Source organism: Tribolium castaneum, chromosome 5 (assembly GCF_031307605.1).
Source record: "Tribolium castaneum strain GA2 chromosome 5, icTriCast1.1, whole genome shotgun sequence".
Lineage (NCBI taxonomy): Eukaryota > Metazoa > Arthropoda > Insecta > Coleoptera > Tenebrionidae > Tribolium > Tribolium castaneum.
Genome location: NC_087398.1, coordinates 12,778,520 through 12,803,061, shown reverse-complemented (window position 1 = coordinate 12,803,061; position 24,542 = coordinate 12,778,520). Strand labels below are relative to the sequence as shown.

Genomic DNA, 24,542 nt, shown 5'->3' with positions numbered 1-24,542 from the left:
CTCACACCAAAACTGTGCCACATTTGAAATTGTTATTAATTATTTATGAGGATTTGTGCCATAATTTGCGATTTACTTTTCCTAGTTGCTCGGTTCCTCTGGTTGGTGCACCTGACACAACACCAAAAATAACAAAGATAGCGCTATGTTGAAAAGAGACGGGTGGTCGACACCTGACAGTTGAGGTTATGTCTCCTCGTTTTTCATTTTTTGACTGAAAAAAACATGGGTAAAAAATCAAAATCTTCGTCTGGTTTGGGCCGTTCCTTGATCAAGGACCGCTTCGGGAGCACCAAAGGTCGTAAACTAACAGCGGACAAGTCCATGGTACTGTATTTTAACAAATTACAAAACATGAAATTTTTTATTCAAGTTGCATACGACGGAATTGCAAGATGGGTACGATTGGGGCCGTTTGAATTTACAATCAGTGACCGAGGAGTCATCGTTTCAAGAGTTCTTGGCCACCGCTGAATTAACAGGTGCCGAGTTTCAGGCTGAAAAGCTTGACATCAAGTTCGTGAACCCTAAATCAAATGTGGGTTTGCTGACTAAAGATGAGATGAATAAAGCGAAGGATTTGCATGACAAGCACAAGGGGGAGTTGCGGATTCCGAGACGGCCCCCTTGGAACGCAAACATGAGTAAAGAAGAGCTGGATCAAAATGAAAAAGAGTACTTTCTCCAGTGGCGCAAAGGCTTGGCCAAATTGCAGGAGGACGAAGGCATTCTCTTGACTCCTTATGAGAAGAATCTTGAGTTTTGGAGACAATTGTGGAGAGTTGTGGAGAAAAGTGACGTGATTGTGCAAATTGTTGATGCCAGAAACCCGCTTCTTTTCTATTGTGAAGACTTGGAAAAATACACAAAGGAAGTGTCACCAGACAAAATGAACATTGTCCTAGTTAACAAAGCCGATTTTTTAACACTGGAGCAAAGGCAAGCCTGGGCTGACTATTTCATGTCGCAAAACGTGAAAGCTGTTTTTTATTCAGCGGCTTTAGCTTCGGAAACCCCAAAAGAGAGTGAACCGAGAGGTGACGAGGACCAATCAAAACTGAATCAGCTGCAAGACTGCGTATCCAACTTGGAAAAAGAAGTTGAAAAAACTGCCCAAAAATTGAATGAGATTATTGGGGCCCTAAAACTAGAGTTTCAAAATTCAAGCGAGATATTAACCAAAGATCAGTTGATGGATTTGTTCAAAGACATTCATAAGGGGCCTAAAGTTACTGAAGATATCACTACTATTGGCCTTGTTGGGTATCCAAATGTGGGGAAAAGTTCTACAATTAATTCACTGTTGTCTGCTAAGAAAGTTTCAGTTTCGGCAACTCCGGGAAAAACCAAACATTTCCAAACGCTTTTTCTTACGAAAAATTTGCTTCTCTGCGATTGTCCCGGCCTGGTAATGCCTAAGTTTGTTTTCACAAAAGCCGAAATGATTATAAATGGAATCCTGCCAATAGATCAAATGCGTGATCATGTGCCCCCTGTAAATTTAATTGCGACGTTAATTCCCAAACATGTGTTAGAAGACAAGTATGGGATTATGTTACCAGCTCCCTTGGAGGGCGAGGACCCTGACAGGTGTCCCACTTCAGAGGAATTACTCAATGCATATGCTTGTAAAATCCAGTTGAAATATTTTTTATTAATGTTAATAATTGTTTTATTTTGTAGATAACAGAGGGTTTATGACTGCTAATGGCCAACCTGATAATCCCAGAGCCGCTAGATACATTTTGAAGGATTATATGAATGGTAAATTATTATATTGTCACGCTCCTCCAAATGTTGTCCAAAGGGAGTACCACAGGTGGCCAGAAAGGCAGAAATTTCGCTCTTTGGAAAAATCAGCCCCTCCTCGCCAAATACGTGCTATAAAAGTATGAAGATGGCATTAAAAATTGTTCATTTATTTGATTTTTGTAGACAAGTCGTGCAACAACTGAAGACGTTGATAAGTTATTTTTTCACGGAGGCTCATCAACTGTACATACAAAAGGAAAGACAGTGATAAATGGTTATGGGGCTGCCAAGTATGCAATGTAACGTTTGGTGTTTTTTCTATTTTTTTCTCGTAGTGGCAGCGTCCAACAACTGGGTGATAAACCTTGGAAAAAAATCAACAGGCATGAAAATAAAAACAAGAGGGAGAAATTGAGAAGAGTTTATGCTCATCTGGACCAACACTGACGTCTCTGTTATGTAAAAGTTTATTCAGGAAGACAAAATATAAGTTGTGAATATTTTATATGAACCAATAAATTAATTAAATACAATGCTGTGCAAAATAGGCCTTTGGCATTTTTCCTCAAAATTGTGTAAAACCTCCTCGATATCATTGTCTAAGTCCTCGGCTTTGGCTAACTGAAAGTTGAAGAAAGTCAATGATAATTCCCCACCCCTCATTGAGTTACCATAAGACACATATCACTTATTAAAAAGGCTCCTATTGTTGCTTCCTCCAAGTTATCCTGAATATCAATATTGATCACATGCACTATGGAATTATCTACAGGCGTTTTGCTCTCCATATACTCCACCACTTGGTCGTAAACTCGTTCCTCGCAAGTTATCAAAATATCAAACTTTTCGTCAGTCTCCTGGAACCTTTCTGGGTGTGTTTTAATCCTCCTGTTCCTATCCAAAGTGTGAAGTAAGCCATTTTGTGTGTACCTAGTAAATCGTCAAGGAAAAACCACACCACTGAACGGAACCAACTTCTTTAATAAAAAGGATACAGTGACTTGTCTTTACCCAACAAGTCGTGGTAAATCTCGTCGTAGGAAATGCCAAAATCGTATATGTTTGGCTTATCTGCTGCTGATCCAGGTATTTTGACCTTGTCCCCAGTTCCAAAGGACTGCACTAGGAAGCCTTTTTTCGCCAGGAAGGCATGGGCCTCCATGCTGCGGTTCATGTTGCTGGAGCATATTACCGCGATGCGTAAATCGCTAATATTGGACATTTTCTTAATTTTAATCCCTTTTTGTGAGAAATTAACGCAAAGTATTTAACATAACCCAAAAAACTATAGTCTAAACTTAAAAGAATATGATGCAATTTGATTGTTATAATAAATACAAATAGAGCTATGAGAAAATGCGATAATTAACTAAAAATTATCAAATCCATAGCTTTTATATGCCAAATTAGAAATTTGGAAATTGCTAATGTGGAATTCAAGGTCGCAAGGTGTAATAATTTTGGGAATTTTTGTCCAATTGTTGGTGTCACTGATGTTGCTTTTTAAAATTACAACGATTTATTATTAAGCAGGATTTTAGTAATTTCTCAACATTGATCAATTAATTGACCGAAAATATCCCTACCGGTCCTATTACTTTCATTTTGGGATTTTTTACAACAAAAATATTACACATCTTTCACTCCGCGATTTAAATTTTACGAGATTGGCAGTTCTGTGATTTAAAAACATGTCAGGCGCTTGTTAACCTCAAAAATGTGCAAATTTATTTATTTTTATTTTCCATTTATCGTACTGTTTTCTCACGTAAGGAGCGAATTAATTGTTAGTGCCAAATTATCAAAAGTATGGGGGCCTGGACTCAAACCTCACATTTTTACAATGCCGGCGAGGTATTTTTTTATTCAAGCCGTAAATTCAGAAAATCAAAGGTACAACCAATTTTTATACGTTTTCATTTAGTAAAAACACATTTTAGTATTTCCTCAGACTTGGGGGCAATCTTCGACATACACTTTGAAGGTGTAACCAAGACACAGAAGCCTTGCCGCATTTGGGCAAACAGTCTCAATAGGAAAGACGGTTCCTACATTATTAGATATAAGTTGTATGAGCCGTGCTTCAGCTTAAAAATTAATATACTCCTCAATAAGGAACATGTGGACAAGTCTCCTTATGAAATTCCAGAACCTGTTTATCCAGACGATTGTGATTGTCCAGTTGGTGATATTGCCCAATTTTTGGAAAAATGGGAATGTGGCAACACCCCTCGGCAAATTCTCGCCGACCTGAAGCCCTTCCAAACAGTTAATTGGGATAAACTTAGGGATAAAGTAATTAAAAAATTCGACCAGCCGCACTCAATCAGTTTGTGCCGCTACGTCATAAAAAATAATGAAATTTACCGTACTTGTTACGGAAAATACGTAGGTTTTAAGATGTTCATGGACGCGATTTTGTTATCCTTGAGCCGAAAAGTGAACTTACCCGACCTGGAATTTTTCATTAATTTGGGCGACTGGCCTTTGGTGACTGAAAAAATCGAAACATTTCCAATTTTTTCGTGGTGCGGAAGCACCACAAGTCTGGACATTGTTATGCCAACGTATGATATTACCGAATCAACACTAGAAAATATGGGTCGAGTGATGTTAGATATGCTCTCTGTCCAAGGAAATGTGAAAGAATCGTGGGAAAATAGAACAGGGCAAGCGTTTTGGCGAGGAAGAGACTCAAATCAGCACAGACTTGATCTGATTGACATTGCGAGGAAACATCCCGATTTGTTCAACGTTTCGTTGACGAATTTCTTCTTCTTCAGGGACAAACAAGACGTCTATGGCCCCAAATCGGAACACGTCTCATTTTTTAGTTTCTTTGATGTGAGTACAACAATTTTTTTAAGTTTGTTCTACGGAGGACAATACGAGATACAAAATCGCAGGATTTCCTGAACCCAAAAATAGTACGGCGCCAAATCGTTTTAATTAATTTGAATTCAACCAATTCACTAATTACTTGAAAAAAAAAAATGCAGAAATGTTGAGTTTTGCACTTTTAAAATTTTCATAAGAAGCATGAGAAACAAATTATTCAAACTTTGCGCTTCGTCCCGTATTTTTTAAAACGCTGCGAATAAGGTTAAAGATACAAGAGAAAAATGTTAGGAAGAAAGTTGTAAAGAATTAAATTTCTTTTAAAAAAGTTCGCGAGTCCATATCTCTATCGTCAATAGTTTAGGCCCCAAAGACGTTCAAAAACGCTGAAACGACGGATTTGTTTCATTTTACCGGTGGTCAAGTAATGGAAAGATAATTTATACTTAAATTGTAGAAAATTGAAACATGGTGTCGCGGACTTTTTATAGGAAATTTAATTCTCTACAACTTTGTTCCTTACACTTTTTTTTGTATCTTAAACCGTATTTGCAGCGTTTTGAGAAATACGTGGCTGAGTGCCAATTGATAAGTGTGAAATTTTTTGAAATATAGTTTACGATAAAATTTTTGCATTATGTTTATTTGGAGGACAGGAACTTTTATTTGTACGTCGTTTCTTATCTTAAATATCTTCTTACCGTTTTGTTTCGAAAATTTTCTGCTGTAACAGCAAATACCCATGGTAACCATCCATTTGTATATTCGTTATTTTTTTTGTTTTAGTATAAATATCAACTAGCTCTAGATGGTACAGTCGCCGCTTACCGTTTTCCGTATCTCTTAGCTGGAGGCTCTCTAGTCATAAAACAAGAATCTCAGTATTATGAGCATTTTTACAACGACTTAATCCCGAATACTCATTATATTTTAATGAAACGAGACTTATCAGACTTGGTTGCGAAGCTCCAGTGGTCCATTCAGAACGACAAAGAAGCACAAATAATCGCCTCTAATGGTCAAAAATTCGCCAATGAAAATCTATTACCACAACACATTTTTTGCTATCACGCCCATCTATTGCATCAGTTTGGTACAAGAATCGAAAGTGAAGTCAACATTTTAAACAATATGGAAAAAGTTGAACAAATAAAACAACAAAGTTACTGTGATTGTAAATCGAAGGTAAAAGATGAATTATAATTAATGTTGCAATACAGAACCACAATGAATTGTTACAATAAATAAATTAAAAGCTCTTACTATATCCAAACTTGTCTACATTTATTAAAATTGATTCTAGCTCATGTAGTAGCTCCCTTTTGACTGAATCAGGCACCATACTCCTAGCTTTTGGCGTTACTGTAGCTATGAGCTCGTCTACAGTGGGTATGTGTTTCTCATTTTCCGTGATGGCCTTCCTGCAAGCTAGCCTGACTTGGTCGCGCCATCCACACTCGATTAAGCGTGTCTGAACCAATTCAGTTACCCTGAAATAAATCGATGTTTCCTCCCTTTAAATTTAAATGCCACACACCTGTCCAAACCGTGATTAATATCCAAGTGCAAATTAATTTTCGCATCGTATTCTTGTGACATTTTCACACCAAAACTCTTCAATATCCTTCCTGTCAATTATTTTTTAGAAAAACATGCAAAATGTGTTTGTTTTTATCTTGGATATTTCCGCAGATGAAGACATTGAACTGTCACCTCACCTTCTGTCACCTGTCAAATTTTGTAATTAATTAAAACCATATTTTCAAAATTTAAATTTAATTAAAATGTACTGGTATTTATTTATTTGACTTGAAAAAATGATTTGTTGATTAACTGAATTCCAAAAATGTCACTTTTTGAAAAAATCTAGTATTTTTGCGCTTCTTACGTTGGCGTCTCGACGCAAACGCAAAACCAGTGCGCACTGCGCATGCGTGTTGCAGTGACGAAAATTTTGCAGTTTCAGAACCAGAAATCGGTGGTTTTTTATGTTTTCTACTAGAAATTGTTACGTATTTTCTTGTTATTTTCTCAACCCCGACACTTCCGAGTCCATATCACTCTACAAATACAGGCCAAGGTGCGTAAGTAACGAAGCATCTGCAAAACTGTTGGACACATGTTTGATGAAAGATGGTAGATGTGGCTGTTGTCAAATTGTAATAGATTTTGGTCCACAGATGCTCTGCTTCGTGACGTTTTCAAGTTTATTCCACTTGAAATGAATGAGCTGTGATCAACAATGATGGAGTTTGCACAACCGCCCCCCAACATGGCCATGCCTCCTCCGGGCATGGGGCAGCAGGGCATGAACATGCCACCACCTAGCATGGGCGGACCTGGTAATTTTATCACCCGACCGGTCGTTTTTGTCTAATTTGGATTTTTAAGGAGGGTACCAACACAACAAGCCTCCGTTTCGCCCCTTCATGAACATGCAAAGGCCGCTACCTGGGCCCCTGGGCAACATGACCCTCGAAGACTTCGACGGGAAGCGGCTGAGGAAGTCGGTAATGAGGAAAACTGTAGACTACAATTCTTCAATTATAAAGGAATTACAAGTAATATTTGAAGTGTTCTTACAAATTGAGATAACTAATAATACATTTTTAGTCAAGAGTGTGGCAGAGGGATTACAGGGACAGGAGAGCCTTGCAACCTGATGTGATGTATTACCCAGACATGATGCCTCCTCCGAGTTACCAAGATAACCCCATTAACTGTGTCACCACTAGGTTTGTTAAAACTGCAACAAATAAGATGAGATGTCCCATTTTTTGTATGGCATGGACGCCAGAAGGACGGAGACTTGTCACAGGCGCCAGCTCTGGGGAGTTTACACTCTGGAATGGCCTCACCTTCAATTTCGAAACTATCTTACAAGTGAGAGTTATTTTTAAAACATCCAAACATTGCATTAGTCAAAACGTTTGACCAATTCATTGCGTTCTATACAGATAACTTCTGTTTTTGTCTGAATTATTTTAAATTTTTTAATCGTGTTTCATGCATGTTTGTAATAGTACAGTAAAACTTCTTTAACCCGAAAAACATGTGCACGATTTGCTATCTGAACATTAGTAATAGTTAATCAAAATACATCCTTCAGTTAATTATTGGGAAAAACAAATTTATAATTGGGGGAAGCTCTTGCAGTAGTTGGTTCGGTTTGTGGAGGTTTTACTGTAGTTGGCATCTTATCGAGGCGGCAATTTTTTGACAAAAAGCTTGAATAAATAAATTGAGGTGGCCTGATGAAAGAGAGAAATCAATTGGCAAGTGGTTAAGTTTGCTTTGCTTGTATGCAGGCTCATGACAGCCCCGTAAGAACGATGGTCTGGAGCCACAACGATAGTTGGATGGTGACAGGCGACCATGCGGGTTATGTGAAATATTGGCAGTCAAATATGAACAATGTGAAGATGTTCCAGGCCCATAAAGAAGCTCTTAGAGGCATAAGGTATCTACAACTTCTCTTCGTATCACTCCAGTTTGTATATATTTTGAAAATAATGTTTTTAATAAATTTTACCCCATCCTTCCTTACATTAGTGCAATTTTTTCTAATAAATAAAAATGGAGACTTTCAGTAACTGTTTTCACAAAAAAATGTTTGCTTTTGAATGATGACAGATAGGCTGTGATAGATTTAATGATAAACTGTGATATTGTACCGTGATGTATGCAACGTTGAATAAATTCGTAAAAAATCAGCCGAGAGCCATCTCCAAGCTTGTTTTTAAACTTTGCACCGCCAAAGTGTGGAAACATGTTTGGATTTGCGTTTTTATTTTTTCCTTTCAATCGGTTTAGCTTTTTTTTCAAAACTGTCCGGCCGTTGTGAATAAAAAAATGAAAAATGCACACTTGTTTTATTTCCACGAGCCTCTTCAAGTACTATTTTTGTAAAGTAAATAAAATAAACGAGTTCTTCGTGTTTTATTCTTGCGCAAAAGTCAGACCCTAAATCAGCTAATCTGCACTAATGATCAAATTTTACTACTTGTTTTGCCCTGAGATGACTGTGATGTGTTATTTAGCTTCAGCCCCTCGGATACCAAGTTTGTAACGTGCTCAGACGATGGTACTCTGCGAATTTGGGACTTTTTCCGATACCAAGAGGAGCGGATTCTGCGAGGTAAGCCCGACGGAGTGCGCCAAAGCCATTGGTCACTTTACGAAAATTCCAGGTCACGGGGCTGATGTAAAGTGCGTGCACTGGCACCCCCAAAAGGGGCTTATCGTTTCCGGTAGCAAAGACAATCAGCAGCCGATTAAGCTCTGGGACCCCAAAACCGGACAGTCTTTAGCTACTTTGTAAGTACCACGATTTTCCAATCATTTTGTTTCAAATGAGTGACTTAGGCATGCGCACAAATCGACCGTCATGGACTTGAAGTGGAACGAGAATGGCAATTGGCTGATAACGGCCTCACGTGACCACCTTTTAAAACTGTTCGATTTGAGGAACCTCAACCAGGAGGTGCAGACCTTCCGTGGACACAAGAAGGAGGCTTCCAGCGTCGCCTGGCACCCCATCCATGAGGGGTTGTTTTCGAGTGGTGGGTCCGATGGGTCCATCATGTTCTGGCACGTTGGGTAATTAAATTCGTCCAGCTGGTGATAAATCAATGAACTGATGGGTTTTTAGAGCTGATAAGGAAGTCGGGGCTATAGAACAAGCCCATGATAGTATAGTCTGGACGCTAGCGTGGCACCCATTGGGTCATATCCTATGTTCGGGATCAAATGACCACACCAGTAAATTCTGGACCAGGAACCGACCCGGAGACCAAATGAGGGATAAATACAACTTGAACACTCTTCCGGCCGGTATTGCAGGTCTTGAAGATTTGGATATGGGTGAAGAACCGTCAATTATTCCGGGAATGGGTCCTGACGATAAGGTCGAGTTAACTTCGCTTTCGTCCGATGGTAACACTGCCATTCCTGGACTAGATCTCGACTTGTTAACTACGACGAATGAAGAGAAAACCAAAATTAAAAAAGTGCCGTTTAGTAAACCAATTCCTAGGAATTTCCAAGCGCAATGGAACGAAACTTATGAAGACGCAGCCGGGACGATAAACGAAGTGATTAGTCAAATTGTCGAAAATACGCCAGGTGTTGTTCCCCTGCAGAAAATTGCCCCAAGTGCGATTATTATTTACGGAAAACTTATCCCAGTTGAACGTACGTACAGTCACGATCAAAAAATAATACTTTTAATTAACGCATAATATTTGTTTTACAACTATAAAAAAATGTGTTTCCGTGTGATTCTGTGTTAAATTGGATGCTGGTGACCAATCCAGTGTCAAGAAAACCCACTAGTTTGAAGGGAATTTCAATTGTGAAAAGTAACGGTTGTTTTTTTATAGTTTTGAAACAGATATTAGCAAGTAAGCTCAAACCACAGCATTAAATCTTTAAATTATAAACGTCAGAATTCACAAATACATTCCTTCAAATGAAGTAGACGCATATTTTTGATGCAGTGATATTGAAATCGTTTAATTATATTATAGTTACTTATGGTAAAAGGATATTCTAAGGGAAGTAAATCACGAGAAAAAACGCGTAAGCCTAGAGCACGCATTTATGAGTTATGACCGAGAACACACGAGTTCCATACTTAATTTTATTCAACACCTAAATAATTCTAAATACTTTACAGTTTTTACCTGCGTAAAGAGGTTTTGACAACTGTTTTAACAAATCCAAAGCAATTTTAAGCTTCGTTTAGCCTAATTTGAAGAATAATATCTTGTATTCAAACTTTGGTGTGAGGTATGAAATATACATAACTCCCAAGTGATTTATAGAGTATATGATTCAACTGAAAACAATAGAATTATGCTTAAATATTTAGAAGGTGTTAATGAAATATAATTTTTTTATTAAAAATGAGATGGAAGTTTATCGGGTAAAGTAGATGTTTGATGTCATTTGATGTTTTATCTTTATTATTTTTTTAATAATCATAAAAATTATTCAACACCTCAGTTTGGAAAGTCCAAAGCATTTTTTTTTCATTACTGCGTTTTCGTCCGTTTTGTTACGATATATTGAACTTAAAAATTAAGACATTTAATTTTCGGCAACGTTTTGGAATTTATTTTATTCAATCGTCAGGCCGTTAATTTTTAGGATACCTGTAGGACGAGAAGTCCAACAATTTTTTTTTAACTTGCCAAAACGTTTATTTTTTTATTGACAGTAGAAGACAGGTAGGGGGTTATTTCTTGCTAACAAATTTTAATTTAATTAAATGTAATAGATTGCTTATAATATTATAAGGCTGATTAGATATCATATACTATCCATAAAAAAATTCGATACGTCCCTAAATACCTCTCTCTCGTGAAAACTTTATTTTATAACTTTAGTTATTTTTATCGGATATAAACCTATCACCTTTATTTTACATTTTTTACCTCTTAAACCCACAATTTCTTAGGGCCAATTTCATAAGCAAGTTTAATTCTTTATTTAAATTTACTATCGACTTTAACTCAAATCTCTATTTGATAATCACTTTGAAAATTAATTAACTAAATTTAATTAAAATAAATTAATAAATTAAAAATTAGTACTTCTGTAATAAGTTTAAAAAAATCTCCATTTAAATAATTATGTAAAAAATTTGCAATCAATATAAAGGAACTAAATGTAATTGAAAGTAGCAGTTTGTCTTCTGAGAGTGAAGATAATAATGTGCACAGCAATGTGTGATTATTGCAAGAACGAAAAAATACAAAATGAGAAAAAATTACTTCCAAATTTATGAGTTATATTTATTCAAAGATTTAGAACTGCAAAAACTAAACTAAATAAAGATATTTTTTGAAACAGAGCACTTTACTAGAAAAAAAAATTATTCTGTAAGATCAGTGCTTCATTTTTTTTTAGATCTTCTATAACCTCTGTTTTGTTTTAATTTTTAAATAGCTTCAATTGCAGTATCCAAATCTCTGCGTTCAGATAGTCCTTGCCCCGTGCCTCTTGGATAATTTAGAAATTATTGCTTTCAACTATTTTTCTGGCATTGTTTTCTAAATTGTCGAATTTTGTTTTAATCTGTTCCATATTTTTGTGGTATTATTTTTTTTAAACTAAATGAGGCCAGTATTTGTGCCAATTTTATTCTGAAAAATGTATATCTCTTTGAAACAATTGCTTTCATGATTCCTTTTTTGTTTGTCCTGCATTTACACTTCATTAATTATACTGTTTTATACACACATTTTTACAAAATCAACAGATAGTCAAATTTTTATACATGATGAACTGACACCAACACGATCCCAGACATAATTTCTATCTAATGGTCCGTTAGTTAATGTCGCTGCATGGAATGCAATGAATTCACGAACGTTTTAAAGTCTCCATCCAATTAGTTAACGAGGCATTAGCGGTATATTTATGAAATCGGCCATTAGGTTTTAAAATAGAGAGTCCAATAAATTTCCCATTTTTCTCGGAAATTTGTCCTGTTTGTTTAATGACAATATATACATAAAATTTTTTGCTGGTCGGTTAAATTTTTATTTATTTTATGGCTGCGGTTTGAGCTCAGCCCCTTGTTACCTGACCCTGTCTATAGAAGTATCATTCTTTTTCAATTTATGAATATTATTAATAGCAATTTCTAATATTGTGATTTTTAGCCGGATCGAAACTGGAGCAAGTGATAGCCGAAGGCCCCGAAGCCCTTCAAAAGTACATCGATTCGGGTGAGATCGAGGAGCTGCACGACGTGATGCCGATCGGCGACGACGAGGACTACCTCAACGACTACGATAGCAACACCGACTCGCCTGGAGGTACTACAACAAACATTCCCAGCCTCATGCAAACACCAGCAGCTCCACCAATCACCCAAGACACAAACCTAACCCGCGCTCTTGATTCAGACATGCGTAGTGTGGACCAAGACATGAGATCGTTCTCTTCATATGGCCGTGATAACGACATGCGCGATCCCGATTACAGAAGTGTGGTCAACCGGGAGCTGAATTTCCAGCCACCGCCACGTGACTATGACATAGGGGATGAGGATTACCGACAACCATTTCGGAACGACCCGGATTTCAGACACTATGACGACGAGGAGGGCTATGATGAGTATTATGATGAGGCGAGGAACTGGCCACGCAGTAACGGGAATTACGGCCAGTTTGGGGGAAGGAACCAGAACTTCGGGGGGAATCACCCGAACTTCCGCGGGCAGTTTGAGGGCTGGAGCGGGCATAGTGATTTCAGGGGGCGGGGGGCGAAGCGCGGCGCGAGGGGGCAGCGCAATCCGAGGAGCAGGCCAAGGGGTGGTTCGAGAGGAAACTCAAGGGGTGGGGCTCCGAACAGGGGACAGTCGTCGTCCAGAGGGCGCTTTTAAACGTAGTCATATTGATTACGAGTGCGTGTTAGTTATTACATACCGTTTATTTTTTCTGGAAAAACTAAGACGCTATTGCCTCTGTGGTTTATTTTCAGAGATTTCTTGGTTATTTTACAGTAAAATATAACAGTATCAAAGTTACACCATACATTGTCAAGAACAAGATATTGTCTTCTTTTTCAGAAATAAACATTACGTTGATTGTCTCTTGTCTACAAGTTCCTATGCCTGACGGACAACTAACTAAAATTATATTGTGACTACATAAAAACGTACTCGAGATGTGTTAAACACAAAAAAACACTATCATAAATAATAGTTACTAATAAAGAAAAAACTATACATAATAACTCCTTAATGAAATTTTTTATATTATCTGAAAATTAACAAGGAAATATTTAGCCTTGAATCATAAAAATAGAAGATCAAATTGGTGTGGGAATTTTAAAAATCGAATTTTATAAAAATTTGAGTTTTCATTTAAAAAATACTTTGCTCACCCATCTTCATCAGATGTAGTTGTCATAATCAATCTGTTGTTTTTAAATTTAGCAATAAACGGTATCAATAATCATAATAATGAAAGTCATTATATTTCTAACAAAAAATTTTGATAAATAAATGGATAATAATCAATTGAAGTCTTGTACAAAATGTAAGACTGAAAAGACTTTAGAACATTATTATTATCATATGGGCATAATGCAACTTGTAAAGAATGATGGAGTTATGAAAAAAAATCTGCATCAAAAGAAATACAAGATTCAAGTATTTATAGTAAATGTAATAATGAAAAAAGTAATGATAATTATTTTCAAACTAGAAAATTTAAATGTGGTAAACAAACTACATGTAAAAAGTGGTATATCAAGGTTTGTACAAAATGTAAAATTGAAAAGACTTATAAAATTATTTTTTTAATAATAAACTTAATGACGCACATCAATCGATATGTAAGAAGTGCTGGGCAGAATATTTTACAAATAATGAAAAAAGACCATGTCCTTAAATGTAAAAGACCAAATAGGAAGAAGACATATGGACGCACATCTTAAATTGGAATGGCACTCGCTGATTAACTAAAAACATTTTTAACAAAAAAATTGTTAACAAGCAAGAAATGACACATCAGTAAGTCTTTGTAAGACACATCGCCAAAGTTCTTGGACCCCTTGTCTAATCCAAGAATTATTATTAGGAATTTGAAAAAAAAATGTTTATTCTAAAGTATATTAATAATAAGTATATTGTTGGTATTTAGCTCCGCTCCAAGTTAAAATAATGCGAGGCGAAAAAAAATAAAAGGAAAATTTGGTCAAAAGCTTGATATTCAAGAATTTATTAAAAATGGGTAAAACCATACAAAGAAGTAAAACAATAGCAACTTAATAGTCTGTGTGTCTTTCTCTCATTTCTCAATGCCATGATGCACCTAGGCACTGAAATTAAATGTGTCTTATTGGCATATGTTATCCAATTCTTCTTTGCCAGCTCTTGAAAGATCAAGTGCGGATTATCTGTTGTAAATTGTTTCTGTAACATCAATAAATTCTCGATCGAATTCATGTCAGCTGTGAATATTCTCAATTTTTAATGCCCCTTGTACTTTTTAAATTTTTATATTTTTCTCTTCAAATTTGGAATAGCTGACGAACAACAAATTCCCTTCTTATTTCAAAATATTACCGGAAATTCCTTGCAGGCAACAACTGGTCGTAACATGTTACATTTTCCGCTACCCCAAGCCCTCAATGTTTACACAATTTCAACCAATCACACGACAAAATTTTCCCGCCGAAGTTGCTCTCCCACCGTGACGTCCAGTCATGAGCGTCAAGATCGCTGCCCATTGGGGGTTTAAAAATAAACACCTTGTTATCACCAATATTACAAAATCCCATTTAAGCGAGCATGCCTGTGAATATTTTTAACGACTTGACAAGGGTATTTTTACCAAAATAGCGCTTTTAATTCGTTGTTTGCCCCTTAGAACCGCCGCCACTGATCGCTATTCAAATTTACCCAATTAGAGCCTTTCCCGCCTCTTCTCTTGCATATGATTTCATAACGAACCTATATAAGGGTTTGGGCTTTTGGCGCCTTTTGTTATTGTCGTTCCACTAGTGTTGGGTGTTGTTCGTGTTCCTGTTTACAAATTGTGTGAATTAAATCACCAAAATGCCGCTGTTTAATAAAGAAAACATGATAACCTTAATCGGTGAAAACAACAAGAAAAACGTCCTCACGGACAACAAAAGCAACATTTTGGTCAACAGCAAAGCTGATTCGGACTTCCCCAAGATCCAGGATGGGTGCAACATGGAGTTCGACCCCGAATTGGAGCCCCTTCTGCAGGAAAACCCGCGCCGGTTTGTGGTCTTTCCCATCCAGTACCCCGACATTTGGGACAAATACAAGCAAGCGGAAGCCTCGTTTTGGACGACCGAAGAAGTAGATTTGTCGAAAGATTTGGACGACTGGAAGAACAAACTGAATTCTGATGAACGCTACTTCATTTCGCACGTTCTTGCATTTTTCGCAGCCTCTGACGGAATCGTCAACGAAAACCTCGTCGAGAGGTTCAGCCAGGAGGTGCAAGTGACCGAAGCTCGCTGCTTTTACGGGTTCCAAATCGCTATTGAAAACATCCATTCGGAGATGTACAGCATGTTGATCGAAACGTACATTTCTGAGCCCCAGGAGAAGGAGTTCTTGTTCAATGCGATCGAGACGCTGCCCTGTGTTAAGAAGAAGGCCGACTGGGCCTTGCTGTGGATAAACAGCAAGAACGCGACTTTTGGCGAACGAATCGTGGCGTTTGCCGCCGTCGAAGGGATTTTCTTCTCTGGCAGCTTTGCTTCGATTTTCTGGCTTAAAAAGCGGAATCTTATGCCAGGTCTCACATTTTCCAATGAACTGATTTCGAGGGACGAGGGCCTACATTGCGATTTTGCCTGTTTGATGTTCTCTCACTTGGTGCAGAAGCCGTCCAAAGAACGGATTCAAAGCATTATCCAAGACGCGGTCAAAATCGAGAAGGAATTCTTGACTGAAGCTTTACCAGTCAGCATGATTGGAATGAACTGCGCTTTGATGTGCCAATACATCGAATTTGTGGCCGACAGATTGTTGGGCGAGTTGGGGTGCGAGAAAATCTACAACTCACAGAATCCGTTCGATTTCATGACGATTATTTCCAACGAAGGCAAGACGAATTTCTTTGAGAAGAAAGTGGGGGAATACCAGAAGAGCGGAGTCACGTGTGAGCAAACCGAGGAGTACCATCTAGATTTGGACTTTTAAAGCCAAAAGTGTTTATTTTAAATTATTTTTATTGTAGTAGTTTAGTACAAATATATGTATTCAGAGTTAAAATTATAAATAAATTATCACAACTAAAAACCCGCTTTTGATAAACTCTCAAGTTGGTGGGAGAGCTTCTCTTCTTTAGTTTTCCTGGCCTGGCATAAGCTTCTGGCTTTGGTGTACAGATTTACGAACTTATCAACATCTACTTCACCTTTCAGGAAACCATCAGCAATACTTTCACACTCTGACTCGGCTTTTTCAGCCGCTAGCCTCAACTGTTCCTGAAAATTCATCATCAAACACCTGAACTAAACATTAAAAATGAATACTTTTATATTGAATGGGGAATATTTATCAGACATGTCCTGATATTTCATGTGAAGCCTCTCGTTCTCAAAGGCCAATTTCGTGACTTCGCCTATTTTCTGCTCAATTTCCGACCTCAATTCACTTAACTGTTCCTGTTTTGATAAATTTGATTCTACAAAATTTAGTTTTTAAATAACGAAGCAACTTATCAGATAACACACCAGCCAACTCCTCCACTTGCACAATCAAATCATCAAGCAACTTGTTTTGTTCTTTAATCGGCGGTAAATCATTTAAAAATTCTAGCTGCCTGTCTGAATTATTATTTAAAAATTCTAATTCATCCATTGATAGTTTTTTGAGTTCTGGAAAAACCAATCTCTTCTGGTGAGTTGGCGAGGAAAAATTGTTCACTGCACAATAACTGGGACTCGACCTTTCACATTCTGAAAGTGTGTTTCAAAAAATTAATTGTTTAAAGGGTGAGATAACACCTCTGATTGGTACAGTTGGCGACGTAATGGTACTCCCAGGTCCAGGTGTAATATTATTTGAGTCATTTTTTAAAGGGGGAGGATTGCGCTCAAATTCCCGAATTATTGCCTGAACGACACGTCCCAGGTCGGAATGAATAGAAAACTAAAAAAAATTCTTAGACAATAAAACACGGACAGAATAAGTTTACATTTAAAAGCCCAGGGGCTGAAGTAACTTCACTGTCGGCGTTCACCCAAGGGTGGACTATGGGTGGAGAGATAGTTAACAAAGGTTTTTCATTGGGAAATTCGTTACTGAGTGAAATGTGTAAGCAAAGCTCGTGTCTGTCCGACTTGAAGGAAATTTGGTATTCGTGACCCTCGCAAATTTCGACAACGCTACGAAATTGGTATTATTCCAACAAAATAACAAACAGACAACTTACTTATCGTTAAAGATTTTTAAAGTATTTATTTGATGTTTTCTAATGTCGGGGTCACTTCTGTATATTTTCGGAAGCATTTCTTCAATATTTTTTTCGTATTGATTGTCACTTTACTGCACTCAAAAGTTTCAATGCAATCAGAGCGTTAAATTATTAAATTTTCTCGAAATTGAGAAATCTTGACAATAACCTAACCTCTTCTGACAGTTGAATTGTCACGTTGACAGTTGAGGTTAGGTCAAGCGATTTTCAAAATCGAAAAAATAATAAATCAGTTTTAAATAGTGTCAATTAAGACAGGTCACAGATTTGCAACAATTTTATGTCGAATTTGGCTACTTTCGCAAATTCCTGATCATGACTTTAAGATTAAGTGGACTTTGTCACCTCAACCCCTTGAGACAGACTTGTGCAGTTTTTATGAGACTGTCGTCGACCTCAAAACAGGAAAAGCCCCCTAGTCGCCGTCTCCAGGAGTTTAGGAAAAAATTGAGAGAAACAACCCCTCTTGAAAAACTTGATGAAATATCCGGGAAACATCCCCACCAGGAAAAAGAACCTTTAGAAGCCTGGCCTGACAACACAAACCCTACGACTGGAGAAGTAGGGGGCCCTCGCGGGCCAGAACCTACCAGATATGGGGATTGGGAGAGGAAAGGAAGAGTAACGGATTTTTAATTGTGTGTAAATAAAGTAATGTAGACAAATGTATATAAAAAAATGTATTTGAATAAAGTTAAAAACTTACATTATGTTGTTACATCGGTTTAAACCTACTAGCACTTAAAGTTTAAAATGTTATTAACATGGTAATGCTTACACACTTATGGACATGGTTTAGTGAAGGAAAAGAAAATTATTTTTTGCGGAAATCACAACCGATGTCGTAATTAAATTACAAACTATTACTATCGCCTTCAGAGGACTGTGAGTCCGACATCACACAATAAAAATATAAACTGATTAATGATTATTCTTTGACCAAATAAATTAAAATAAATAATTTAGAGTAAGCCTCTGAAGACAAATCTAATTTCGTATGGGAATGTGTAAAAATAGCAAACTTTAATGCTTTTCTTTAAATAAAATAAAATCGTTGATTGCATACAATAACACAGTGAATTATTATAACTAGGATTGCCCACATTTCTGTTCTTAGTTGGCAAGTTTGTTAATACGCACATGTAAATATTAAAGGTAACACATACATTAATAAAAATAACTCTTTGTTTGGATTAAGTTCCATCTGCCTTTATTCGTCGACACTCAAAATTTGCGATTTTTCTGTGGTGTAAGGAAATTCGCACTAACAAACGTCAGATTATTTTTAACAGATTTAAAGCAACTTTAAGCCTTGTTGAGTCTAATTCGAAGAAAAATGTTGTATACAACTCGTTTTGGTGTAAATCAACTCATTTATTTTACCTTGTAGACGGTAAACCACTCATAAAATAAAGCGTCCAATTTACACTCAAACTCGTTAACCCACGAGTGAAAACGAGTAGTTTGATATTTACTAGGCGAAATAAATATCCCGATGTAAACGAAAACAAGCTGAATACAATATTTTATTCTTCGAATTAACAACTTATAAATCAACAAGACTTATAATCATTTAAAAATAATCTGCCGTTTCGTATTGAAAAATGACAAACAATAAATAATTGTCGAAATTTCCTTACACACGGAAAAACCGTACATTTTAAGTGTCGAATAATAATAGTATATTAAAAAACAAGTTACATAAGACCAGTTTTGAAGCAAGAATTTATTTTCAAAAAACGAATGGCGCTAGCCATGCGTTATTTGAAAGAATAAAGTGCTTCAAGGTAATATGATACGAGTTTTTATATTTTTTGTAATTTGTCCCATTTTTGCCATTTTTAAACAAAAATTGTTATCTTAATCTTTGTAACGATTGGTAATGTCCCAATTTTGAAAGTGATTTAATAAATTGATAAAAATACGGTCGCGAAGTTTCTTCCTGCCAACCTAAAAATCTTCATAAAATGTTGGGTCAAATAATGACTATTAAGACATCGCATACGATGACGTTGCGTTCGTTAATATGCCTATTAAAGCACTAAAATGGTGGTAAATTACAAAAATAACTATTATTTCCTCAAAATATTAGAAAATGAACTTAATTTCTTCAAATTTTTGTACCATTTAATCAACCAATTATTAAATACGATACTTCCCTTAAAAAAATACATCGACCAATAAATTATTATTACCTCTAAAGTACACTATAAATAATTGTGTAATCAAACGCAAGCACGAAGACACTTTACAAATGCCCTCGATGATATGGCTCGTAACTAGCTAAATACTTATCGGTTAAAATCCTCGAACTTTCGATTACGGCTAAATGCCTCGCATTGTCATTCGTCAAAAGCCTCGAATTATCGTTAACATTAGTCAGCAAGCGTCCGTCGTTCGTCAACAACCGATTATCATTCGTTACAAACCTCGAATTATCGTGAACTAGAAGCCGCGGCGGCTCCGTCATATTAACCAACAATCTGGTCCCATCATTAATCAAACCTTTATTATCGGCGATAAGGTGTGAATTATCCGTTATAATCCTGGAGCCATCATTCGAGATCATCCGAGTGTTGTCTTGAGGCATCATACGTTGCGGTTCCGACTGCATCATGCGATTATCCGTTTGCATTAAACGATTGCTATGGTCGGGGGCTTGCTGTGGAGGCGGGTGTTGTTGGTTTTGGAACTTTTGTTCGTTGGTTGTGTGGAATTTCGGAATTCTTTGCTGCGACTCTTGGTTGGTGAATTTCGGAGATGGTGCATGCACCTAGAAAATAAATTGAAACTCGCGAAATATTCATATTTTAGTTACCTTCATGTGCGTGTTAAGAGTGCTCGATTGCGAAAAAGCTTTACCACACGTCACGCAAACGTATGGACGCTCCCCTGAGTGCACTCTCATGTGCCGCAATAAAATCGTGTTCACGGTGAAGCCCCGACCACACACGGTACAAACGTAGGGCCGCTCCCCCGTGTGGTTCCTCATGTGGTACTTGAGCTTCATTACGGTCGTAAATCTGCAAAAACAAGTTAGGAAACTGTTTAAAAGACTTTCATTAAAAAAATGTACAGTTGATAACGAATGGGGGGTAACACAACACAACCTTGACCTTGAGCGGCTTGCACCCCGCCCATATTCTCTCTCTTTTTCTTAAGGTAGGGCGTTCTCTCTCACACTTTTCAAGGCCTTGAAGTGGTGGAGGAAGTGGGGATGGCCTTGAAAAAGAGAAAGAGAGAGAATATGGGCGGGGTGCAAGCCGCTCAAGGTCAAGGTTGTGTTAGTTACCCCCCATTTGTTATCTACTTGCACTAAAAAGTAAAAAAAATCTATTTCTATCAGAAAAGACCAATAAGGTTGAACCATACTGAGAACGTCCGAAGAGAAATGTTCAAGCAAAATTTGAAATTAGATTTTTGAGAAAAGTGTAATAAACAAATGTTTTCTTTACAATTGGATGATGTTCCTAAATCGAGTAATTTCCTCACAGGTCAGTTTGAATTTCATTTTAAATATTTGTAACAGAGTTTAAATGGGGGACAAAAAGTCGATTAATTTATTTTTCTATTAAAAAAATTTAAGTTCAAATCGCATGCAAGAAATATCTTAACTTTTTGAGGGTCCTAGCAATAATAAATTTAAAAAACAAATTTCGTGTCATTTGAAAATATAAATGAAAAAAGTTCATTTAATTTTTTTTTATAAAAAAATGGTAGCAATTTTTTTTGTGGGACATACTTGTAATACTGTATTTTTTATGCCATTTAAACGTTAGGTTTTTCCATAAAAACATCAAAATTATACACCGTTTACCCCTTATAACTTAGTTACAAATATTTAAATCGAGATAAAAACTGGTGCGAGGTAATAAATTAACCTAGAAACAACATAAAAAAATGATTTTGTATATTATTATTTTTTTAATTGAGGTTTAAATTTGTGCATTCGCACGGCCGCCTAGACGGTATGCCCAGAATAGTTCAACCTTAAGAATTTAAAATTATGAAAGTTTTGGAAGCTGTTAACTGAGATAATACCGCAATACTCATAGTATTGTGACCACTTCCAATGTTAATGAGCGAGTATTGATAAATGTTATAACAACTGATAGTTACACTAATTTACAGAATATCTATTACCTCAGATTTTTTGTGTAATTGTTAAATAATAGTTGTAGGTTGATTTCAAAACCGCCAACAGATTTTTCTATCAGCTCTAGTTTTCGAGATATGTATTGCATATAAGTAACTCATTTTAGCATTCATTTAGAGAAATGCATACAGTTTATTTTGTCACTTAGTTCTCTGTTGTCTCGGGTTTTTTGCATAGTTGAGTAACTGTTGAACGCTGATTTCAAAAGTGCCAACAGATGTTTAATACCAGTTCTAGTTTTTAAGATATACTCTCAATTGCATTTTTTATAAGCTCTAAAATGAAAACTCGGACTGATGGCTAATTTTGGAAATCTACACTCCAATCAACTATTAAATTTGCGCCGATAGACAATTTAGTAAACCAGTGTTATTCATAAATTAAATTAATTAATAATTTTTTTTGGGCATTTAAAGACGTTCTGGAGCTAAACTAGATTAAAAAGTCACTTACCAGATAAAAAAGCTGTTTTAAGCTTTTTGTGCATTCTTCTACGCGAAATTTTATGAAAAATAAGTCAAAAAATCACTAATTTTGATCTAAAATGAAAATATTATTGTATTTTCAAATTTTTTGTAACATTATTATATTTCCAACGGACTTATTAAACAAAATGTTCTCAAAATATAGCCAAAACCGAAAAATCACTACAGAAAGTCGAAAGTGCTACATTTAACCTTTTCGAAAAATTTTGAAATAAAAATTCAGGTTTTTGAGAGGTTTCGCTAAACTGGGCCAAAAAAGCATGAAATTAGTTCAAACACGAACATTTTATTTTAAGTAATGAATAATGATTTTTATTTTTCCTCAAATTAGGTCAATCACATTATTTTTGTCTTATTCAGAAGTGAAATTTTAATGGAACACCTAGAAATAAGTGCGTATCAAAAAATCCTAAAGGGTTTTTTCAGCTCTATCGAATTTTCAATTTTGTATTTCAATTAGGTATTAACAGTTTATTTAACTAAAGTGTAGTATCACGGAGACTACGTGTGTATGTAAAATTTGAGCTTGTTGGATAAAAGAAACTAAAAAACCCTCTCAAAGTTGATTGGCAAAGTATAAAGCAGACAGGCTTTATACTTTGAAGCAAATTAAAAGCTTTAATTTCGTTACCTTTTCTGGCAGACTTGGCATTCTATCGGTTTCTCCGTCCCATGGAGGCGCTTATGACTCGTCAAATCGCCCGATTGTCTGAAAGCTTTCCCGCAAAAATCGCACACAAACGGCCGCTCATTCGTATGCGTCCGCATGTGAATCTTCAAACTAGCTTTGGAAACGTAACCGTTTTTGCAAACCTCACACTGGAACGGCCGTTCTCCCGTATGCGTCCTTAGATGCAACTCAAGATTGAACCTCTGAGGGAAGCACTTGCCGCAAATGTTGCACACAAAGGGCCGATCCCCCGTATGCTGTTTTATATGAACCGACAAACTCTGAGCATCGGGAAATTCAGTTTTACAGTAGTCACAAATGTGTTTAAGCAACGCCGGATCCCCCTCTTTCTTTTCGTGGATTTTCATGTGCTTGAGAAGACTATTTTCGGCATAACACCCCTTGTTGCAAATCTTGCACACGAACGGCTTCTCCCCGCTGTGCTTCAGCATGTGTTTGGTGAGGAGTGTAGTGTGAATGAACCGTTTTTTGCACACTTTGCACTCATGCGGCTTCTGGTCTTCAGGCACGTGGGTGCGCATGTGGTTGTTCAGGTAGTTTTCCTCGGTGAATCCCCGGGGACACAGCTTGCATTTGTACGGACGGTCCTCGATGTGCGTCCGCAAGTGCTTGCGGAACGACTTCATATTAATAAACTGTTTCTTGCACACGTTGCATTGGTTGGTGTTGCGCTTCAGTTTTTTTGCCGCCAGAACTGAAAAGTTTGATCAAGGTTACCGCTAGGAACAGTTAGGGAAATTACCAGCTGCTTTTCCCCCGGCCTTTGCGAGCAACTTCTTCGACAGTTTGCTCTTCTGCGCCTTGGCAGCCTTGAGGAGTTGTCTCTGGGCGATGGCTTTTTCGTCGTTGGCGTTCTCGGATAACGAATTCTGGAGTAAATTGTAGTCGATTTTGTAATCATCATCGTCACTATCACCGGATGACGAGTCCAAGCCGAAATTATCAAGAAGGAGGGTTGTGGCAAAGTCGGTGGGATGTGTGGTCTCCTCTTCTTTCTTCTGCTTCATACTTGGCGGCAGGCCTAGGTATTGGCGCAGATTGGTGTCGGACTGCTCGCAAAGCTGCTTGAAGGAGTAGGCTCTAGCCAGCTGGTGGACGCATTGGAGGCACACCAAGGAGGGCAACCCGTCGCCGTTGTCAATCTGCACAGAAAATTATTGTTGTAAAACTGACAGTTCTAATTTTAATTTGACAGTTTTTAATGATTGGCACATTGTTGCAAACACAGCCTGCTTGACTAGCATCATTTTGTGGGTTTTTACATAAATTAGCAATCGGTTTTGTTATAATTTTTGTATGTAAGTGTTCGTTTAAAAATGTGTTAACCTGTACGGAGGAAATTCCCGTGATCATTTCTGCAAGTATCATAGCATGTCCGGTAGATTCATCGGTCAGGAACACGGACCTCATTTCGCCTTTTTCCGAGAGACAGGCCCTACATATCTTATTTATATCGAATACGCTTGGTTCTATTTTAACCTCCATCGCAAAAGTTAAATTACATCACAAATATAAACACAACAAAAGATGCACAAACACGCAAAGGAAATGGCGAAAATAGATTCTTCCACTGGTCGATTGTGTCCAAGACGTACTGAGAGCGATCGGGTTGCCATCGGCCGTTTCCGGCTCCCATCATT

General features: G+C 37.0%; 9 protein-coding genes across 10 annotated transcripts; 5 read left to right on the top strand and 4 right to left on the bottom strand.

Moving 5' to 3' along the window:
• Positions 1-142: 142 nt before the first annotated feature.
• On the top strand, positions 143-2,297 carry Ns3 (Nucleostemin 3). The gene is made up of 5 exons (XM_963796.5): positions 143-327; positions 374-1,628; positions 1,684-1,889; positions 1,936-2,042; positions 2,088-2,297. The coding sequence occupies exons 1-5, from the start codon at positions 226-228 to the stop codon at positions 2,197-2,199; spliced, it is 1,782 nt and encodes a 593-aa protein (XP_968889.1). The 5' UTR covers positions 143-225; the 3' UTR covers positions 2,200-2,297.
• Positions 2,202-3,211, bottom strand: Ssu72 (Ssu72 CTD phosphatase). The gene is made up of 3 exons (XM_963870.4): positions 2,748-3,211; positions 2,424-2,682; positions 2,202-2,373 (listed from the first exon to the last, which is right to left on the bottom strand). The coding sequence occupies exons 1-3, from the start codon at positions 2,972-2,974 to the stop codon at positions 2,272-2,274; spliced, it is 588 nt and encodes a 195-aa protein (XP_968963.1). The 5' UTR covers positions 2,975-3,211; the 3' UTR covers positions 2,202-2,271.
• Positions 3,212-3,393: 182 nt separating this feature from the next.
• Positions 3,394-5,863, top strand: LOC657489 (protein O-glucosyltransferase 2). The gene is made up of 3 exons (XM_963946.4): positions 3,394-3,645; positions 3,693-4,596; positions 5,377-5,863. Exons 1-3 carry the CDS (start codon positions 3,470-3,472, stop codon positions 5,791-5,793), a joined length of 1,497 nt encoding a protein of 498 aa, XP_969039.1. The 5' UTR covers positions 3,394-3,469; the 3' UTR covers positions 5,794-5,863.
• LOC657566 (transcription and mRNA export factor ENY2) lies at positions 5,754-6,318 on the bottom strand. The gene is made up of 2 exons (XM_964019.2): positions 6,128-6,318; positions 5,754-6,080 (listed from the first exon to the last, which is right to left on the bottom strand). Exons 1-2 carry the CDS (start codon positions 6,187-6,189, stop codon positions 5,840-5,842), a joined length of 303 nt encoding a protein of 100 aa, XP_969112.1. The 5' UTR covers positions 6,190-6,318; the 3' UTR covers positions 5,754-5,839.
• Positions 6,319-6,476: 158 nt separating this feature from the next.
• Wdr33 (WD repeat domain 33) lies at positions 6,477-13,194 on the top strand. 2 transcript variants are annotated; one of them, XM_064356633.1, is made up of 11 exons: positions 6,477-6,670; positions 6,771-6,932; positions 6,982-7,151; positions 7,204-7,473; positions 7,899-8,050; positions 8,631-8,728; positions 8,781-8,907; positions 8,956-9,189; positions 9,242-9,783; positions 12,261-12,416; positions 12,507-13,194. In XM_064356633.1, the coding sequence occupies exons 2-11, from the start codon at positions 6,833-6,835 to the stop codon at positions 12,983-12,985; spliced, it is 2,328 nt and encodes a 775-aa protein (XP_064212703.1). In that variant the 5' UTR covers positions 6,477-6,670; positions 6,771-6,832; the 3' UTR covers positions 12,986-13,194. The 2 variants fall into 2 exon arrangements, with proteins under 2 accessions (XP_064212703.1, XP_969187.1); XM_964094.5 differs by having other exon boundaries at positions 12,261-13,194.
• A 1,686-nt stretch (positions 13,195-14,880) lies between these two features.
• On the top strand, positions 14,881-16,390 carry RnrS (Ribonucleoside diphosphate reductase small subunit). Its single transcript, XM_964166.5, has one exon. It carries the CDS (start codon positions 15,167-15,169, stop codon positions 16,289-16,291), a length of 1,125 nt encoding a protein of 374 aa, XP_969259.1. The 5' UTR covers positions 14,881-15,166; the 3' UTR covers positions 16,292-16,390.
• LOC657800 (vacuolar protein sorting-associated protein 37A) lies at positions 16,303-17,670 on the bottom strand. The gene is made up of 6 exons (XM_964235.4): positions 17,529-17,670; positions 17,292-17,481; positions 17,101-17,245; positions 16,828-17,052; positions 16,627-16,778; positions 16,303-16,578 (listed from the first exon to the last, which is right to left on the bottom strand). Exons 1-6 carry the CDS (start codon positions 17,603-17,605, stop codon positions 16,384-16,386), a joined length of 984 nt encoding a protein of 327 aa, XP_969328.1. The 5' UTR covers positions 17,606-17,670; the 3' UTR covers positions 16,303-16,383.
• Positions 17,671-17,885: 215 nt separating this feature from the next.
• On the top strand, positions 17,886-19,156 carry LOC100141753 (succinate dehydrogenase assembly factor 4, mitochondrial). The gene has a single exon (XM_064356802.1). The coding sequence runs from the start codon at positions 17,886-17,888 to the stop codon at positions 18,204-18,206; it is 321 nt and encodes a 106-aa protein (XP_064212872.1). The 3' UTR covers positions 18,207-19,156.
• On the bottom strand, positions 18,236-24,541 carry LOC100141547 (zinc finger protein 570). Its single transcript, XM_001809529.4, has 5 exons — positions 24,229-24,541; positions 23,645-24,044; positions 22,843-23,596; positions 20,389-20,593; positions 18,236-20,343 (listed from the first exon to the last, which is right to left on the bottom strand). The coding sequence occupies exons 1-5, from the start codon at positions 24,385-24,387 to the stop codon at positions 19,819-19,821; spliced, it is 2,043 nt and encodes a 680-aa protein (XP_001809581.2). The 5' UTR covers positions 24,388-24,541; the 3' UTR covers positions 18,236-19,818.
• Position 24,542: the final 1 nt, after the last annotated feature.